Raw genomic sequence first — 20,697 nt, forward strand, 5'->3', positions numbered from 1 at the left:
ATATCTAATCTAACGAGAAGTCACCGAACATTTTTAACCCAACAGCACATAATTGTAATGAAATGATTCTGGCCAAGAGGGCCCATTTGTAATAATGAATTCAAATCAGATTCATAGAAGCTATAATTCAACCATAGAGAATAGCACCTTCATTTTCCATATCATCTCTCTTCCAAAAAGGCAAAATAACTCAATATTAAAATAATTGTTTTTACTTTTCAAGCAGCCCCATGAAGTAGTTACAGCGACGATGATATTGATGATATTGTCTCACTTGTATCAAATGAGCTTCCATCTATGCTGAAAACTTTAGTGTCTTTTTTGACACATCATTTCTGAAAGTCTCTCTGTACAACCAAAGGCCTGTCACAACAAAACTGATCTCTCACAGGAAGCAACCGTCTTGTGAGCTGGGGAACTTGTCACAGGAAAAATCTGAGGGTCTACCTAGGCTTCTGGATTTCTCTGCTTTACCTACTGGTCTCTGCTCCTTGTCTAATATTGTTCAAGAATTAGGAACAGACTGGAGGTTGTGTGAACTGGGGCAATCACCTTGGAGAGGGTTTTCTAATGCTGGTAGGTGTGGATATCATTTAATTCCTTGATACATACTGAACACTAAAGTCCTAAGTAATAAATCCATGAACTCTTTTGAGGAGACTTAAAAGTTACTTTACATAGAGCTATAATGCTGTGGAGAGAGCTCGGGATCAAAACTTTTTCCTAGCACGCATAAGGCCATGAGCTTGATTTCTTGAGATTGCAAAAAATAAAAAAAATTAATTATAATTTTTAAAAAGCAAAAATACTACCAAATAACACATGATAGATTTCTCCAAGGCCAAGGCTGTGGGTTCTCACTTACTGGGAACAGGGCCTCTCTGTCAAACAACTGAGGACCAAGCTTTACTGCTAAGGGAACACAGCTGCTGGCTCACAGAGCAGATTGGAAGGAAAAGGAGAGTCACATAAACCGCATAGGGCATTCGGTTATTTTTTGAAATGCTGGGATAGTAACAAAGACAATAAACTTGGTTTAACATAGAGAATCATAAGAATTAATGCCAAGGGGAAGAAGTGAAGCATCATGAGTGACAAACAGGAAGAGGGTGTCCGGGAGGCTCCCTATAAAAAGAGAGCAATGAAAGAGAAGACTCCATGAGGGAGAAAGTGAAGAAGGTGCCTGGATGGCAGGACGTGGCCGTGGGGATAGGTTTGTCTATACCAAGGGAAAGGCATGAGAGAGAAGAGAGGCCAAATCCGCCCTGGAAACATGCTTACTTTTAAAACCCAGCTACAGCAACAGTCAGGTAACCAGCAGCAGTCGGAGTTGAACATGTAAGTTGTCGTTTTCCATAAAGCATGAAAAGCGACTATTCAGCTTTTCCTGTTTTATTCCCTTTCCCATTACCAGGCCCAGCTGTTAAACATTAGAATTGAAGATCACGAAAACAGGCCAGCAGCTAATAAAAAAAAAAAAAAAAGAAAGAAAGAAAGAAAGAAAAAGGTAGATGGACTTGAGCCCTCTGCTGGTAGAACTATCTTATTGCATCCCAGATGGCAAAACTCGAGTTTCTAAGTTTAGTTTTTAGCGGCAAGAGTAGATTTTGTAAATTTATTGGTGACATGCTCTCCTGTTGATGGAACTCTTTGCCTCCAACAAAGGAAAAGGAAGAGGTGTATAGCAGCATCCAAACCCCGTCCTACTACTATTGTGTGTCCACATTTCCTGGGTACGTACATACATACATACATACATACATACATACATACATAATACATTGTTGGTACCTTTGAACTACCAGCCCCCTGAAAATGTGTATTCCTATAAATCATATCTCAAAGAGCAGACTTGGAACCTTTCTGGATGCAACAAATTAAGGATAACCCACTCTCATCTGCTATAAGCTAAGGGATGCCCACAGGGCCAGAAGCACTTGGGACTCATACTGTCTGTAAGGGACATCTCTGTTCTGCTTCCCAGTACTGTGCAGGCCCAGAAGATAGGAGATTGGGGCCTTGCACTAGCTGAAAAGAAGCTTCACCTAAGAACCACACAAGGTCGAAAGGATCCAAGTGTAACCCCGGGGTTCCCGTGAGGAGCAACAATGTCTCAGAGGCTCTTGTTCCTTCTTCGGAAAGAGGCTTAGCCTATGCTGGGAGGCTCCATGAGGAAAAGCACAGGCAACAGGAAGAAGGGTACCCCACCCTCAATCTCTCCTTGCAGAAGCCAGGCATTCTGGCTGCAGAATCTGGGTCAGGATGCTTTATTTTCACCATAACCATCAAAGTCATAGGCAGGGCAAATGCATTCACCCTGTGTACACTGTGAGACGTAGTTAAGCTGGGACGTCCCCGAATCTGTCTCCTAGGACCAGGACTGCCTCATTAAAGGGATAAAAGATGATATCTGCTGAGCTGGTGGAAAGTGGTGGCTGCATTTTTATTAAAGTCTCTGCTGCAGCAGGCCCAGTCCCCAAAGGTTCATATTCCAAGCATCTCCACCCCTCTGCCTGGAGCATGGAAGTGATTCTCTGTAACTCATTAAGCTAAAACAAAAAGCTTCCCCATTGTGCTTCCCACACAGGAATGATGTCGCTGTATAAACGTTCCGTGTTTCCTCTTCTTGGCCCCAGCACACAAAAACACAAAGGCCTCGTAATTTACATCAGAGCCCAAGTGCACAGCATGGGCTTAGTTTTAGTGACTATGTCTTCAGCAGACTTATAAAAGGTCGTGGCCTTGCACGGGAGATCTAGAGCTTTGAATCGTGAGGTTACACACCTCACCCCAACATCGCCCCCCCTCCACACACACACACACACACACACACACACACACACACACACACACACACACAAAACACACACTTCTGCCAAAGACAGCTGGCTATGCTGATGGCACTCCTATGCCATCACATCCTCCTTGCCTGGAAGAAAGAAATCCAAGGGTATTTAGTTAACCACGCACTGTGTACATGCCAGTGCCCTCAAGTCTCATCCGGGTGTCCACACAGTTGCGAATATTGCTATGGCATGGCCCCATGAATACATGGAGCTCCAAGTGTAGACTTCAACATTCCCTGTAAGACTAAAGACCAAAAGAGGACCAAATGACAGAGCCATCCAAGAAAAATGGTATCAGCAAGCACACGACGCAGGTGACCACTTCTTGGGCCTACAAAAGGCCTCTCACGTGCTCCAATGCCCCTCTTTGAAGCCATCTTTACTCTCTCACCTCCCTCCCCCTGAAGCCATGTGCAATGGGTTCAGTCCCCAGATGAAGGAAGGCTCCCTACCTGAGGGTGGCGCTCTCCCCCTGCCGGACCGTCACGTTGTCCATAGCTTTGGGGAAGGTGGCATCTCCGCTGCGCACCGGCACTCCTGTGGGTACAAGGAACAGCAGCCTGAGAGACACGACCACGAGGCACTTCCAGGGCAGGAAGAGGTACCCACAGACCCCCATCCTTGTCAGTCACAACTTCCCCGAACTCCCGCAGCAGCACGGTCCTTGTCCCCTGCCCTCTCAGAACAGCCGGAAGTGTTGTGGGGAGAAAGCAAAGAGAGGGAGAGAGAGCAAGCCAGGAGCTGGGAGCGGGAGACGGAGAGGCTGAGTCCAGGCTCTCCGGAGCCTAATAATTCTTCCTCGGCTCCAGCCTCAGCTTTCCAGCCTAGCAGAACCAGATGCCCCCTCCTGCATCCAAAAAAGAGCTTTCTCGACGCTCCCTGGGGCGGAGGGAGCCCGCGGGGAGGGAGAGCACGAAAGAAGGAGCAGGGACGAAGGTCACAGATTGTGCGTTCTCTGCCTCTCTCGGTGACGCTACTTTAAGATTCAGTTGGGCGCGTTCTGCAGAGGTCTGGCATCAAAAGTTTATAACCCAAAGAAGGCAAGTGTCTCTGACAGAAAGGAGATGTCATAAAAAGCTCCTGCTTCAAGGAGAGGAGAAAATGTTTTATTAGATCACACACATGTATGGATAGAGTTAGAAAACAGCTCCAAGTCTCGCATCTGGACCCCAAGGCGACAAAAAGTTGCACACGGAGACCCGCAGCCGGCTAGCCCGGATCCTCCGCTCTGAGGCTGTCTTCCCCGAATCCCGGTGGGCGACTCCCGCCTGCCCGGCCCTCGCCAGCCCGCGGAGCGCAGCGGCGAAGGCTCTGGGCGCGGGGAGCTGAGCGGACTGCGGCCCCCGCCTCCTCCGGGGACGCTGCACGGGACGCGGGGACGCGCGGACGCCACGCTCAGCGGCCGCCCCCGGCCTCCGCGCCGCCTTCCTCCGGGGAGCAGCCCCTACGCGCGCGGGCCGTGCTCGCCAGGGTTGTCATGGCAGCAGCTGCATCCCTGGCCGCCACTTTCTCCCGGTGTCGACTCGGAGCGAGCCGGCTAGCAGGCGGCACGGACTGCACGAACATCCCCGCGGGTGCGGGGCACGGGCGCCCACCTTAACCCCCGCCGCGCCGGGACCCTGAGGGAATGTTCCTGGCGCCTCAAGGGGCTCCACTCTCTCCTCGTACAAGAGCAAGCTGAGGAAATGCAGAGTCCCTCTCGCTGCCTCCCCTGATATGGGTGGGGAGATAGAGGGGAGGGCTGGAGAAAGAGTTCTGGGGAAGGCAGCAAATTGAAAACTGACATTAGCACCTTCCTTTCCCGATGCCATGCAGAAGTTGTCAGACCCCGCCCTGTAGAACTGAACTGTCTTTGCCACTCCTGAAAGCTGAGCCTATTTGAATGCCCACCAGCCTGCATCTCTCCGTCCAGGCTTTAGTACTAAGGGCACAGCTTTCCTGGGCCTATGTAAAAAGCTGGAATAAGCTTCCTGCTCTGATGGCCTACCTAGAAACACTTAAAGCCTATCCCTTCCTTGTCTGTCTCCCTGGCTGGCAACTCTGAATTTCTTCTTGCAAGGCAACATGTAAAATAGTCCCCATTATCCTTGCATCTTATTGTAGTGAAAAGGAAGAGCTGGGAAAATCACGTGGCGATCCTAAAAAGTAGTGGGACTGATCTTCACAAAAATCCATCTATGGCTTTATGATCGCAGGAGAGACACCGTAATAGTGTCAGGAGGGGACTCCAGGATACAGTGTTCTTAGAGGCCAATCTCCCTGTTGCTCTGGGCTCAGATCCATCTCCTTCAGTCTAAACCCAAGAGCGCCAGCTTTCCTTGGGCCTGCCATTATTCTTGCTGCTGCTCTGCCTGGCAGAAGCCTCCCCTTGCTGCGTGGCTCTCACGCCTGTATCCTAATTTAATGGTTGCTATGTGCATCTGCTCTACTGTACTTTTTTCTCGAAGCCTTTTGTTAAATTAGGCAGGGCTCCGCACAATTGGCAAAATGAAATGTAATTCAAAAATAAGCATTAAGCTCTTCGTGTTTATTACTTTAGTTGCTGAAGGATACAAAGGCATCCTACCTGCTCTCATTTCCAAGGGACTGAGCAAAAATGAAGACTGCCCCAATTCCACTTGTAAAAACGCTTAGCTCACATACACTTTTTAGCCTTAAATTTTTTAATTAGAACATCTTACCTGGGACAGAGTACTTATCACTAGTTTTATCAGCTGTAGTCTAAACCATATCGGGAGAAGAGGTGTTACACAGACAGGAGTTTTCTGTGCACCCATAATCCTCTGGGCCTTGTAGTGCTTGGATCTGGGATGAAGCGCTGGAAAGGCTCTCCTACCAGTAGTGCCCCATACAGGGCTGACAGTGTGGTCCTGTGCTTAGGACTTCTTCAGTCACAGCTGTGCCTTGAATGTGGGCGGGGATGCAGAGGAGCCTGGTCAGGAGGCAGCTCTGAGGTTATCCCAGCTGCCCAGTGGTAGAGCGCTCAGATCTTCACAAACAGCTGCTAGTCTCATTTCTCCTCAGAGTGAGGGCGGGGCCATTGTTACACTAACTCTGGAAAGGTGGCTTGAGACAGGAAGAGTTCTTGGAAACTTTGAGGAAAGTGCACAGGATTCCAGATGGAAATCACTGAGGCCAGGAAAGAGCAGACACAGTGACAAGCTGAAGTGAGGATAATCGTCCCCAGTAACGCACACTGAGGCTGGTGCTTGGGAAGGAACAAGCCAAGAAAGCTCCCATTTACCTTGATAGGTTTTTTAGTAAAGGCATCTGAGGACCGAAAGAACAAGGGACTGGGTCTTTACTGACTTGTTACAGGGTTTCTAGCTTAGTCTCGCTGACAGAATACATGATCTGCACCCACAGACTTGTGAGTCAGGGAAAGAACTGCAAAGGTCTTGTCTTTAGTCTGTCAATCTATAGCACTGCAGTTGGGGGCAATGGCCCATTTATTTGTAAGACATTGCTATGGACTTGTAGAGTCTAAGGCTAAATGCATACGTTAAATGGGAAGAAGCCGAGTTGATGTTTACAATAAACATGATTAATTTTTGCCAGGATTATTTTGTGAAAAGCTTTGGCCAATGACAATGATAGGCCCCTTAGTACACATTCTTAGATACATATATTTATGTATTTATGTGTAAAGATAAATTATCATCATGATTGGAAGACTGGCTTTGATGTTGTGTTCAAATACTGAGTCCACACATCTCCATCTTTGCAACTCACACCAAATAATACCGATTTTATCCGAAGGGTAGTGAGCAAGAATGTGCTAAGTGTTTCCAGGACTGGTAAAGCACACCGGCTCTGTATGGAAGAGTCTATTATTAGAGTCCCCAAAAGAAGGCGACATCATCCCAGCATCATCCCCAGGGTTGTTCTGGATACAGAGAAAGTAAGAAAAAAGTTTGCCGAGAGGCTTTATTATGGTTTCCATGGGAGGGACTGGGTAAGGAAAGATGGGGAAACTGGCATGCTTAGGAGTGGATTCTATCTTGATAGACTGTGTGGGTGAGATCAAGGGATCCTGAGCTTGGCCCTGGTGTAGAGTAAGAAATGGTGCCATGTTCTGTGAGTATTAGACAAAAAAAGTGGTTCTTCTATCCAGGAATAAGGAAGGAGGTCTTACGAGAGTCAGTATCTCTAGGAATAGCAAGGTTTGATTTAATACATGTGTGGAGGAGATTTTGTTTTAACTCTGGATGCAGTTAATGCTGGGCAGACTGGGAGCCATCATCAACATACCGTGTGGTGCTCTAGTATAAAGCCTATTGTCATGGAATAGCTGTGAGGTGGACAGCTGTGAAAGGTGTGAGGGGAACAACATGAAGGCAACTGCACAAAGCAGAGCTTCAACTCATCGACACAAGTTTTGCTACCGATGACAATGTGTAACAGAAACACAATAGATCCAGCTTCCAGGGACTGTAGTCGGCACCAGGCAAGGAGATCACTGGCTACCTGGAGAGAAATTGTTCTGAACGACTGGAGAAGAGGAATCGTAGCAAAGGGGAGTTTGAGAGAAAGGAGGAGAAGAGAAGCAGAAAAGAAGAAAGACTGTGACGAGTCTTGGTAGCTTCCAGATAAGGACTCCAGTGACAGGTGGCAACTCGAACCAGCAGGTGGTATCCGCAGCCTACAGATGGAATGGTCCCAAGAAGCTGGGAAGGAGCAAGAATCGTCCTAGAAGAAAAGGTTCTCACAGCCTGGTGATGTTGCTTAAACTGGATGGAATGAGATGGTGAGGTGGCGTACCCACTGTTTTCCCACTTAGGTGTAAACCGTGCTGGGTGGTAGGGGATGCGTCCTGGGGAAAAGCAACACAGTGGAAGTACATCCTTGACTCGTTCCACAGAAAGGACAACCAGTCAACACAAACGTGGGTGAAGAGTGTTTGTCAGGCGCCTTCTGCTCAGAACCTAAGCAAGACCTGACTGTTTATACTTAAAGGCATTCGTGCCCTGCTTCAGCTGCTACATTCCTGTGTGCATGTGTGTGTGCATATGTGCGTGTGCGTGTGTGTATGTTTATAAAGTGGTATAACAGGCTGTGCAAACTGCCTCTCATCCTTGATGAATCACACAGCAGGAGATAACCAAGGCAAATGGAAAACACTACTTTTAAAAATAACAAAAGCCCTTAACTCTGGAGGAAGTATATAAGATTATAATTCAATGGGTTTGGTATATATCTAGCACATAGTTATCCCTGGGTGTGATCCTAGCATCACATGACCTGGGCATGGTGACACGTGCCTGTGATCCCAGCATGAGGGATGTGGAAGAATGAAAATTAGAAATTCAAGTTCACTCTCTGCTAGTCAGTGAGTTTGAGACTAGCCTGAGCTGCATGAGAACATGTCTCATTTTTTTTTTCGTTTGAAAAACCCTCCAGCACTCTTTTCAATTTGCTCACACGTTAAGCCATTTACTAATTTGGTAAATATGATTACATGTCTATTTTATTATGGACAGTATTTAAGGGCCTGGAGATGCAATAGTCCATGAAGAACATGAATATTTTCATGTACACCTCTGCTAGGGTATGAATAAGTGCTGAGGTGGGGAAAAAGATTATGAAAAAATACAAAACCAGACATATTTAGATTGGGCACTGTGCTATACAAAGTGTTCTGGGAGTGATGGGATGGAAAGAAATTAAGGAAAGCACCTAGGAAGAGGCAGCATCTGAAGTGAGACCTGATTGGCTAGTGGATCCAGCCAAGCAGGGCGAAGAGAATGGCTGCTGTGAAGGTGGATGGCAGAGGAGCTTACAGTGACGGCAGAAGGCATGAGAGCCCCGGGTCCTGGACACAGGGAATCTGTATCATGATTTCATCCTAAATGCAGTACGATGACTTCAGAAACTTTCAGCAGGCAAACACCAGGATCTGCGAGATAAAATTTTGCAAATCTTTCTGACCATGATGTGGAGAATGGATTGCAGGAGAACTCAGAGGGTATTGGAAGCAAACATCAATCACAGTAGGAGTAGTGGAGTAAAATAAAAATGGAAAAGGAAGAGGCATCTATGATAGCTAAGATTTGCTCAATTTGGGGATTTGGAGGTGGAGTAAAGGGAAAGAATTGAGGGTGCACACCCATGGCACACAGACAATGCCCTTTCTGTCACAAAGCCTCCAGTTCCATAGGATCAGGATCATTTTTCTAGCCACACGTAAGTAACCATTATCATGGTTTACCAGCCCTGCCTCCCAACACTGTCACATTGTTGGTTAGGAGTTCCACGTATGGATTTCGGGTACTCAGTGCAGTCCGGAACAATGTTAAATGATACACTATGCGGAATGACCGTTCTTCCAGGCACCCACTGAGCACTTCATCACACTAGTCCTTATTTAACAAGAGAAGGAACACCATTCTCTGATAGCACAGCTTTCTTCTCTGAAGCAGCTCTGTGGAAAAATAAGTTGTAAAAATCAAGGCCAAAATATTTTCAAGATATGAGGTGTGTGTGTGTCTGTATGGGTGTCTCTGTGTGTATGTGTGTCTGTGCAGGTAAGTGTATGTGTCTGTGTGTATGTGTGTGTGTGTGTGTCTGTGTGTATGTGTGTGTGTTTGTGTTGTGGCAAGCATGACAGATTGAACTCTTTCTCTCTCTCATTTTAAAGACTAGCCTATTTTAGAAATAGAAATCACCTCTTCTGCTTGCAAAAGTTACATGATAATTACTAAACTTCTACCTTACCTCGAAGAGATTGCATAGTAGTAGATCGCTGTTGGGAAATTCAGGACTCCACACAGATAGCCAAACTGATCCATAATAAAATTTGTATCCAGCTATTAAAGCAATTTCAAACTGTGTGTTATTCAGAAATGAGGAAACCTTACAGCTTGTGTTTATCTGAGGAGTATTGTGCCCAGCTGCTCTGTGGAAAAAACATGAAATAGAGAGCCTATAATTTGAGGTATATTTGTATCACAGAAACCCATCCACATAAGATGGACCAAGAGAATAGGGTGACTGAGGAAGCAGCATGGTGTAAGCTGCCGAGGGACTAAGGACATGGGATAGCCCCAAGCGGGAATGTGCTGTTAGTTAGCGGGATGATGAGAATGGCTGGGCTGGGCACGGGGGGGATGGCTCAGCTGGGAAGGTGCCCACAGCACAAGCGGGAAGATTGGCTGCAGCTCCCAGGTGAAAACTAGGGTATAGAGGCACATGTCTCTGATCCCAGGACTGGGGCTGGAGGGTCAGGGGATGCTGGGGACTTAGCAGCTAACTATTTGATCTAATCATTGAGCTCTGTGTTCAGGGAAAGACCCTGTCTCAAAACTGAAGTAAAGTAGCAACTGAGACCATCCAGATTTGACTTTTGTCCTCCAGAGATATATGCACACACATGCACACATGATCCCACGCATGTTTAAAAATGATTGAGTTTCATTTGGAGGGTAAGAAGGTTATAAGAAATGCAGTTGCCTATGAAATAAAACTGTAGATGAGGTGTAAATTCTGTGTCCCTGGGATCCCAAAGTAACCACTCTACAACAATTGCCCACCCATGGTTGAAAACATCATTCTTCATTCGCATTTTTGCACACTTCCCAAGTTAGATAAACGCATGTTAAATGGTTTCCCTTATCACTACTAGCCTACAAATTCAGATGTGTTTAATCCTATCTTGTTTCTCTTTTCCCTCCTAGGCTGCACCACATTCTTCTTCAATATAGGACACATTTATCTACACCAAGGAAAAATAAAGTTGGTCAGGTAATAAAATGCCTGACTTTAATCCCAACACTGCCACTTAAGATCTGAGATTTGAGGGAAGTCACTTATCTGTGAGTTTGTTTGTTCGTCTATAGGCAGTGTTCGGAAGACAGCTTTCATAGCTAAGTGTGGAGCTGCGTGTCTGCAATCCCAGCCACTCAGCAACTCAGGATGCTGGGAAGTTAGTATCACCTGAATGTAAGAGTTTGAGAATGATCTAGCAAAAATAGCAATGCCTTCTCTCCAAGTAAACAAAAACAAGTTTCTTTGAAGGTTTTGGTCTAAGTGTGATAACATACAAAGCTGATCCCAAGTCAGAAGTCAGCCTAATGGCAGCTACTAGTGATGGGGACAATCAATTTCTTCTTCTCTATCTTTAAGTCCAAAATGATAAAATTATCAAAACACAAAATTAATCATTGGACAAATAAAAACAAAAATGATATTTAAAACAAACTTAAAATCAGAAAATAAACAGAAAAATACAGCGTACAAAATTCAGGTGGAGAGTAATCTATTAGTTTCCCAAGAATTAGAGTCAACTGACAGCTGTAGAACACATGACAGATGCTCCAACATCAGTCATGTAACCTCTCTTTTGTCCCAAGTCTCCACGTGTATTTCACAGGCTGCTGTCTCCCTTCAGAACTGTAGGGTCCCTGAGAGTAAAGTGTTTGCTCATCTTGATTCCTTTCCTTCAGGCAAGATCCTGGCACAGAGTAAGAGCTCAGCAAATATTTGCTGCGAGGGAGAGCTGATGTCTGCTCTCCAGGCTCTAGAAAGTCAGTGTATTAGACAGTTTTCTCCGGGGTGGCTGAGTTAATTATATGGACAGATAGGTAAGTAGATAGGTACGTAGTTAGCTGATAGACAGACAGACGGACAGATAGATAGATGATAGACAAATGTGAATGGAGATTTACTAAGGAGCTTGGTCATAGCAATGACATGTACCAAGAAGTTCTGGGGTCTAGTTTTTCCTAAAAGTTGGTCATTGAATGGGAATAACATGGTTGGGTCCAGGTCCAAAGGTCTTAGGATAAAGATGCTTTGATTTCTGGTCTGAGGTAAAGGCTTATAAATACAGAGAGCTACTTCTGTAAGGAAGGAATAGAGTCCAGAGGCCACCGGAGCCTTCCTGGTGTTTTGATGTCTACAGAAGAGACACATGGCTCCTCCTTTCCTCTGCTTTTGTTCCATGTGTCCCAAGCACATTGGATGGTTCTTACTCCCCTGAAGGGAGATCTCTGCTGAGTGAGCTAAAACTCACATGCTCACACTCCCCCCAAAAACCCTCAGGGATACATCGAAAGCAACACTGTGTTAGTTAGGTTCCTTAGACAGTCCTTAATCAATCACCATTGACGAAGAGTAATCCATCACATCCGGGAACGCTGACCAGAGACCCAGAGGTATCCCCACTAATGGATTCCTCCGGAGTTCCTCTCATCCCTTCTTGACCCTCAAACTCTTCAACTGTGGGGCCTACAACGTACCAATTGCATTAAGGCATCTCCCTCTAAAATGACTAAAGATCCCTATAAAGATTCCTATAAAGGACCTATTTGCACAGCTACACAGAAAAATCAGCCTCATTGTTTTATAGTCACACCTCATATACTTCTGTAAATCAAAGAACACACACAGAAAACCATTATATTGAGACCTGCAATGTATGGTAGTCCACTAACCAGACTTTTCTGAGCCCAGATTTCATCACTTGTATGAGGAATATATATATATATATATATATATATATATAACTCTACTTTATTATTTTCTTTATATAAGTAAAATATATGTGTATATATACATATATATGTAAGAAAGACATCTTAAGACGTCTTGCATAGAGCTTGGCACATAGGAAGGCTTCAGGAAGCAGATGTCTTGGCCTACCTTCACCCAGACTCTACTCTTTTCTTGCTAAAAAGAATCTGATCTCCCTGGGTCTCACAGAGAAACAGAAACTTGTGTTTTTCTTGCATCAAAAGCTAGTTACTTGAGTCTTATCTTTTACTCAAAAGTGCTTTTTTGAGGTGGTGGGAAGACAAGTATAAAAATCTATATAGACCAGGCTAATCATAAATTGTTCAACCCCACTGACTCAGTCCCCTGAGTTCTGAAAGCCAAATACCTTTCTTATGGTGTTAATCTGTTTTGTGGTTTGCTAACCAATTTATTAATTCTTTCATGTGTGCGGCAGGGGGCATTTAAGGGCACCAAGATTTAGCAAGACCTTTTGATGGGAATGAGGGTACAAGAAACATGACATATTACCCTCTAGTTGCTAACAGTCTCACAGAAGAAATAAATCAGACAGTATAATATGATAAGAGAAGATTAAAATGGGTACAAGAAGCTTTGAGATTTGGAATCCAGTCATCTAAATAAGGTGGATGTTCCTAGAAAACTTTTCAAGGAGGAGTCTTCTTGGCTCAGCTGTAATGACCTGGTAAGATGTAGGCTTCCACTTGCTTTCCTTTGGGGAAACTGAATGGATTATGTTACCAATCACAGAGACTTAGTAAGAGCATTGGTTCTGAGTGGTGACAGAATGTCAAATGTTGGACTTGTTATGCTGGTGAGCTATCCAAGGAAAACATTTTGCTGGCATTTGGATACGTAGGTTTTAGAAAAGGACAATGTTTGCAGTTAGAGATCTAGACATCAACACTGTGAGCAGGAGCTGAATCTGAGGCTGCTGAAGTCAGTCAGCAGGAGAGTGAGAAGGAATAAAGCATCAGGCTCAGATTCTGGGCAGTACTCTTGGCAGCACAAGCATCTTAAAGGGAAGCTCACAGGAGAGTCTGAGGAGTGGCCAGAGAAGGTCGCTCAGGAATCAGCGGCTGTAAAGAAACCAGGAAAGAGACCTGAAGAGAACATCAGTTGTGTTGACCACTTTGTTTGCTGCTGTGACAATACAGCTACAAAAGTAACACAAGGAAATAAGGGATGATTTTGGTCCACAGTTCAACGGTACAATCCTTTGTGGCAGGGAAGTAACCAAGGCAGGATCTTGATGCAGCTGACCACAGTGTGTCTGCAGGATGAATGCTGGTGCTTAGCTAGCTCTCTGTCTCCTTTGTGTGTAGACAAGGTTCCCACATCACGGATCGTCAGTACGATCAGGGAGGCTCTCTCCACCTCAATTAATCCCGTCAGAAAGTACCCTCACAGACTTGCCTAGAGATCTGTAAAACTAGGATATCCTAGATCCTATCAAGTTGATAGAATTAACACGCCATCCCTTGTCAACTTGATACCCAAGATGTCAATTTTAAGCTTCTTGTTCCAAGAGTCTCATGGCCATATCATAATGGACAATACACACAGTCCAAATTCAATATAGTCTTTAACAGTTCCAATATAGAAGTCCAGAGTCCAAGCCTCTTCTAAAGACTCAAAAGCAATGCCCTAACTCGGAGGCCCTATAATATAAGCCAGAAGTTACACACTTCCAAGATACAAATATTTCCATTCTAACAGGGACAGGTAGGGGCATAACAAAGAAAGACTGGACATAAACTTAACAAGGCAAACACCAAGTCCTTAACCTCTGTGTTTAAGATCTGATGCTCAGGATGAATTTATCCGAATGGCTTGGATACTCCACATCCTTCTAGCTCTACATCATGCAAAGCCTCTCTCCACTTCATACCTGCAGCTTTCTTTAGTGGACTTCCCACAGAACTCGCATCTTCAACATCCTGGGCCTGCACTGTACTTTTGACTTCACCTTCATAGCTTTGCACAGTGGCCTCTCTGGGTTTCCTTATAAAAAAACAATGAATCCAATCTTGCCACCCAGGGTTTGTCCTTCTTATTCTTGCCTCTATCATGCCTATAAAAGCAATGTCACATGGATGAAACTGGCAAGTTCAGCTGCCAGCTAAAAGATATGGCCAAGAGCAGGTCAAGATGTGACACACTCCCCAGACAGTTGCTTTCTGGCAGGAGGACCTCCAGCAGCAATCTCAGTTTAGGCTCTCTCCTTCCCAGTGAATTTCGATATTAGACCAAATTAGATCCCTTGTTGGGTAGGGTCTCTTCCTTAGGGCACTGTTTGCATTGTCTTAGTGAAGAGCAGGACATTTGTCTTTAATGCTGCTAGTCCTTTTAACAACTGCAACTGTTTTCCTAGAACCCAGTCTGTCTACAATTTTACTTAAACTCCACTTTTCCTCATCAAAAGACCACATTCTCATGTTGGTTTTCTTCTCTGCTTGAGGCTTTCTTTCATTGTAGACCTGGACAAACCTAGTGAGTGGGGACAACAGTGTAGTCTCTATTCTGTCCTCTCTTGAGATCTCCTTTACCAAATGAGTTAGAAATTTGCTTAGGACTGACCCTAACTCAGGCCGTCAGGACACAGGAAAAAATACAGTCAAATTCTCCAACAGATTGTAACATGAATGACCCTGCCCAGTTCCCAATAGAGTCTGTGTCCCCTTCGGAAGCTCATGGCCCCGTCTTCCACTGCCCATGTTTCTCTCTGGATTCTAGTCTTCCAAACTCTTTTTACCTACCAAGGCCTTCCTAGCCCAGAGTTTCAAACACTTTCACATTCCTCCAACAAACATCCTAGAAACACATGATAATATTCATCACGACCACAGTCCTGTTTCTTGGTACCAATTTTCTGTTACTAATTACTCCTCTTAGTGCTGTGACAAAATGCCTTTCAAAAGCCACGTAGGGAAGGAAGAGTTTATTTTCTATAACACTTTGAGAATGCAGAGCATCACAGCAGAGAAGGCATGGTGGCGGGGGCCTGGAGCAGCTGGGCACTGTGCATCCATACTCAGAAGCAGTGAGAAATGAGCACTGCGTTCAGATCACATTTCCTTTCCACTCTGTTTAAGACTTCAGCTCGTGGATCGGCATCACCTGAAATCAGGGGTTTTCTATCCGCTCAGTGAACCTGGAGGGCTATTGCAGACTGTCAAGATGACTATTAATATTAGCCACTGCAGTGGTTGTTGGTGTCAAATTCTGGAAGGTTTAGCTCAGGGAATTAACAGTCAGGGTGGTTTCTAGCTGACACAGCGAATGGGGGGCCTTGGTGAGTTTCCCAGAGGTAGGTTCATCACGAGGCAGCCACATAAGTTAGGTGAGGACAAGCTGGGGAAGGAATGGAACTTGAGGAATGCGAAAATGAAGGTGGTAAGACGGTCAGCTCAACTGGGAGAGAATCATCAGGAAGAGAGTGTGATGCCAGTGGGGCTCAGGTATATGTCCAGTCACTGGAAGCAGTGTGTACAGTTACTGTCTCTTCAGTGTGAGAGAGGTTCTGTGCAGTGTCTGGAAAGAGGAATTCCTTGAAGATGGCGAGAGGCCTCTGCTTATAATGCTTTATGTGTGACCGACACAGGAGCATGGTTCATGAGCAGAAACAGCTCAATCTGAACTCACAGACGGGTTGACTAAGTCAGAGCTATCATCCTTGTCATTGCCTTTATCTACTTTTCTTTCTTCTTTTTCCTCCTCCTTATTCTCTACGGTGTTCATCACCTATGAGTTCTAGGCACCAGGGTTCACACCCACTACATACTACCTAATGTAAGCCTCTTAACACCCCTTTGAAGAGAACATGATGATCTGACAAAGAAAGCAAAACATTTGTGTGCAGTGATGCAGGCCTGTAATCTTAGACTCTAGGAAAAGGGGACAAATTATGGGCTCATCATAATATGATCTTGTCAGAAAAAAAATAAACCAAAGAAGAGGATGAGATGGGTAGAGGGGATGGGAGAGAGAAAGGAAAGAAGAAAAGAAAGAAGAGAAAGAACCTAACATTCAAAGAAGAAAGGTTGTTTCTTATCAGTTCTTGGAGTATAAGGGAAAAAATGACTAATTCTTTTCTTTTTATCCTCACGGGTCATTGCTCTATTGCTATTACTAACACTAAAATTGGGCCTCAGCCTGTAGTATATTTTCCGTAAATATATTCAGCTGATAATAAAAATAGTTGTATAATTCTAGCACATAACCTCCAAGAGTCCCACAGACATTTTGACTTTCAAGACTCCAGTACCAAATACGAAAATCTCAGTGCTTTTTCTATCATTTGGGCTTTGGATGAGACTTTTTCATAGCAACAGAGCTGAGATTGACAGTACTTTTAGAAGCATCTTGGTTTTCTGTCTACTACTATGTTGGAACACACTATTATTTATATTGTGAGAAGTTAATCATGGGGGAAAGCAGGTGGTGGTACCACATGGCTAACAAACAATGGAGATAGGCTTTAGATACGAGGATCTTAGTCAATAAAACAGAGCCAGATTCATCAGAAACGGAGCTTATGATTTACATAACCATCATAAAACACAACATCTCAGCATAAGAGGCAAGTCTCTCTTATAAGTGGTGGTACTTTAGATAGCCCACCTTTCACTCCAAGGTCTATGCAGGCTCTCACCCTCTGCGTGGGCACTGGGGTCCTGATCACACTGTAAGCATGGTCACTGCCATCATCATTGAAAGCACATATTTTATAACAAGTATGCCCAATCTGTGGCCCCTGGCATATACACATTTCAGAATAGCCATGAATGTGGTTTTACCTATTTGGACATAGCATCGCTTTGTAATAACAAAGATGAGATGATCTCACATAGCAATAACAAAGATGAGACTTGTCAGAACCACTTCTGTCACACTGAGAGTCCATACCACTTTTTCTCTACATGTAATTCTCTAAGTCCTCTCAAATCTTGTTCCTGCCACCCATCTGGATGGGGTATAAAGACTGAGAAAAAACAGAAAGAGTTAATACAGGTCAGGAGGATCTAAATAGTTGGCAGGAGAAGCAGATCAAACTAGGGATGGGTTGTGAACACACTGTTGATCTTCCGGGGCTTCTGGAAGTACAAAGACTTAGGAAAAGGAAATGGAAAATAGAAAGCAAAATAAAAGGAAAGAAAGGGGCAGGGAGGGTGCAGGCAAGGAGGCAGGATGGAGCTAAGCACCTAATATTACCTAAGACTCGCCAGAGGATAAGTCAAGAGAACATATTGCAAGTGCAGTTAGAGTCAGCAATATTTGCAATAAACACAAAGTTGTATACACATATTAACAACAAATATATGTATATATAAATATATATAGAGAGAGAGAGAGAAGAGAGGGAGGAGGAAGAGAGGTAGAGAGGAAAAGAAAGGGAAGGAGGGTGGGAGGGAGATAGAGATAGAGATAGAGATAGAGATAGAGAGAGAGAGAGAGAGAGAGAGAGAGAGAGAGAGAGAGAGAGAACAACTATTTTAAGTTAAGGAACTCACTCTCATGATTATGGAGACTGGAAATCCATGATCTGCTACACAGGCTAGCAAGCTAGAAATCCAAGTTGATGCTGGAGTTTGGGTGTTAGAGCTAGCTGTTGGAAGAGTTTTCTGCTTGCCTGTCTTTGTTCTATTCCGGCTTTTCACTTATTGGATACACCCCCACCCACAGGTGGGCCACAATATGCTCGTCCCAAAGTCCACAGACTTAAGTGTTGATGTTGTGCATAAAGGATCATTCCAGAAACAAACACCAAGAATTTTTGGCTAGATCCCTCCATACCATTTTCTAGCCAGGCTAGCACATAAAACACATCTCCAGGCTCCTTTGAAGCAGCTATCCTAAAAAGATTAAAGCAAGTGTTCCTTTAAGAAGGGGGTAGGAAGCAAAGGGAAGGCTCCACTGTCTCACCTGATATTCTAATATTCCTACCACAGGCATGCTAAAGTCTAGCATTTTGGCCTCAAAAGAAAAAGCCCCCTCAGCATTTAAAGAATTCAAATTACAAAGTGCTTAGAAAGAAGTAGCATTGGTGTGAATGGATTTTTTTCCAAAGTGCAATTTGTTTTTCCCTTTCATAAGTGGGGAAGAGGTTCCAAAGAGGTACAGAGCAAAGGGTTAGATGCCACGGAGAGCGGAAAAGAAAATGGACTGCAGAGAGACCAAAAATAGCTCTTTAAGAGACATAATTATTCAGAGCTTCAATTTACCTACGTCTACTTTAGAAAAACTCAGAATCTACACATGACCCTAATACATGGCCCAGATTTAAATGTGGCATCTTGAATCTGGGGGATAGGAAGGAAATTGGAAGGAGACATTTCAGGGCACAGTGTGGCAGTGTTCAGAAGGAGGGAGGAAAGAGAAGAGGGGCTGGGCTTGTCTCTTCACACTCTTAGTGATTTCTATTGTTTTTTTTTTTATAATGAAGTTGGGTGGTTGCCTGCATTATGTTCCAGAATTGCGTATCATCCAACAGACGCATAACTATAGGGCAATGCTCCAACCATCAATTAAAACTTGGAGTTGGGAAAACATGCATCCATCTTGTTGAAACTGAAGTGAGTATACTGTGTGGATATGTGTCTTGATTGCAAAGACTCAACTCTGACGTATATAAAAGCAAAGAGAATATAGTACCTACTCCCACCACTGCTACAGCCACTGGAGTAGCCTTTGGTCTCTGAGACAGACTAAGCAAAGAAGTGAAAGCAGGAAGAGCCTTTCCTTATGGTTTCGAGGTTCCAGTCCTGTGTCAGCACGGCTACAACACTGGAGTAGGTGCATCTTACCACAAGTAGAAAAGGCAGAGAGAGGAAGAAGAGACTGTAGTCCCCATTTTCTTCTTCAAGGCAGACCCTGCATGACCTAATTCCTCCTAGTAGACCTGCCTCTTCAAGGTTCATCCACGGTAGTTTCCCGGTGGTACAGAACCAAGATTTTAACATATGGACCTTGGTGGATGCTTAAGATCCAATCCATATTAAACTAGAAAAAAAGATCATCCTAAGTGAGGTAACACAGACCAAAAAAAGACAAAAAAGGCACACACTCATTCGTAAGTGGTTATTAGCTGTAAAATAAGGGATAAGTATGCTACATTCCACAGATCCAGAAAGACTAGGTAACAAGGAGGGTCCATGCAGTGGTGGGGAGGCACTCTTGGATCTCCCTGGAAGAGGGAAATAGAAAAGATTTCATGAGTGGATTGAGGGTGGGTGGGCCTGGGAACATGAGCAGTCAGGTTGGGGTGTACGGAAAAGGAGATTGCTTGAGGGTGGCTGCCAGAAGGTGTGCATTTTAGGGCTGGGAAGAAGTTTGATGCAGGGGAATCTCCCAGGAGTCTACAGGGAGGACCCCAGCTTAGACTCCTAGAAACAGCAGAGAAGCAGCCTGAACTGGCCATCTCCTGTGGCCAGAGTGGTGCCTGGCCCAGTTGTCATCAGACAGACTTCATCCAGCCACTGACGTAGGCAGATACAGAGACCTACAGTCAAATATTAGGCTGAGTTCTGGAATCTTACGAGGAGGAAAACAAAAGAGTTTAGGAGCCAGAGAGGTCTAGGACACCATGGGAAGGCTCACATAATCAACTATCCTGGCTCATAGGCACTCACAGAGTCTGACAACCAGGAAGCCTGAATGGACTGACTTAGTCATTCTACATGTATGTTACAGTTGTGTAGCTTGGTCCTCTTGTAGGACTCCTAACGGCTGGAACAGGGGATGTCTCCAGCACTTTTACTGACTTTTGGGACCCTACTTCTCATACTGGGTAAGTTTTCTCAGCCTTAATAATACATGGGGAAGAGTTTAGTCTTACTGCAACCTGATATGCTATGTTTTATTGATACTCATGGGAGACCTTCCCTTTTCTGGATGGAGACAGAGGAAGAGAGGATTGGGGGGGGGGGCGGCAAGGAGGGAGGGTATGGGAGAGGAGGATAGGGGAAGGCTTCTGCTGGCATGTAAAATAAATAGATGAATAGAATATTTCACACACACACACACACACACACACACACACACACACACACACACACACACACACACAAAGATCCAATCCATAGCACTTACTTTATAACAAATACTTCACTTGTACAATATATCTAAGAGAAATGTCTTACATGCATAATTCCTCCTTGCCCAGTAATCCTAATTCCATGGGGAATCAGTGACTTGGACATGATCAGAGTGTCATGAGCAGAGATCTACAAAGCCCCAGGCCTTCTGTATCAGCATAGACTTGCAAGAAGATTGTCCTCTTGGCATAGAGACTGTTTTTTTCTCTGCACAGACTGGAAATCCCATGTGGGCGAAAAGCACA

The 20,697-nt window shown here is 44.6% G+C and overlaps 1 protein-coding gene across 4 annotated transcripts in view; it reads right to left on the reverse strand.

Moving 5' to 3' along the window:
• Window positions 1–20,697, reverse strand: part of LOC142846261 (opioid-binding protein/cell adhesion molecule) — a 1,121,841-nt gene that overhangs the window by 524,673 nt on the left and 576,471 nt on the right. For all 4 annotated transcript variants that reach the window (XM_075966471.1, XM_075966470.1, XM_075966469.1 and 1 more), the window contains exon 2: window positions 3,299–3,383. In XM_075966471.1, the coding sequence (XP_075822586.1) occupies window positions 3,299–3,383 (85 nt within the window). The remainder of the gene's footprint in view (window positions 1–3,298; window positions 3,384–20,697) is intronic.

The sequence above is a fragment of the Microtus pennsylvanicus genome, chromosome 3, assembly GCF_037038515.1.
Source record: "Microtus pennsylvanicus isolate mMicPen1 chromosome 3, mMicPen1.hap1, whole genome shotgun sequence".
NCBI classification, from domain to species: Eukaryota; Metazoa; Chordata; class Mammalia; order Rodentia; family Cricetidae; genus Microtus; species Microtus pennsylvanicus.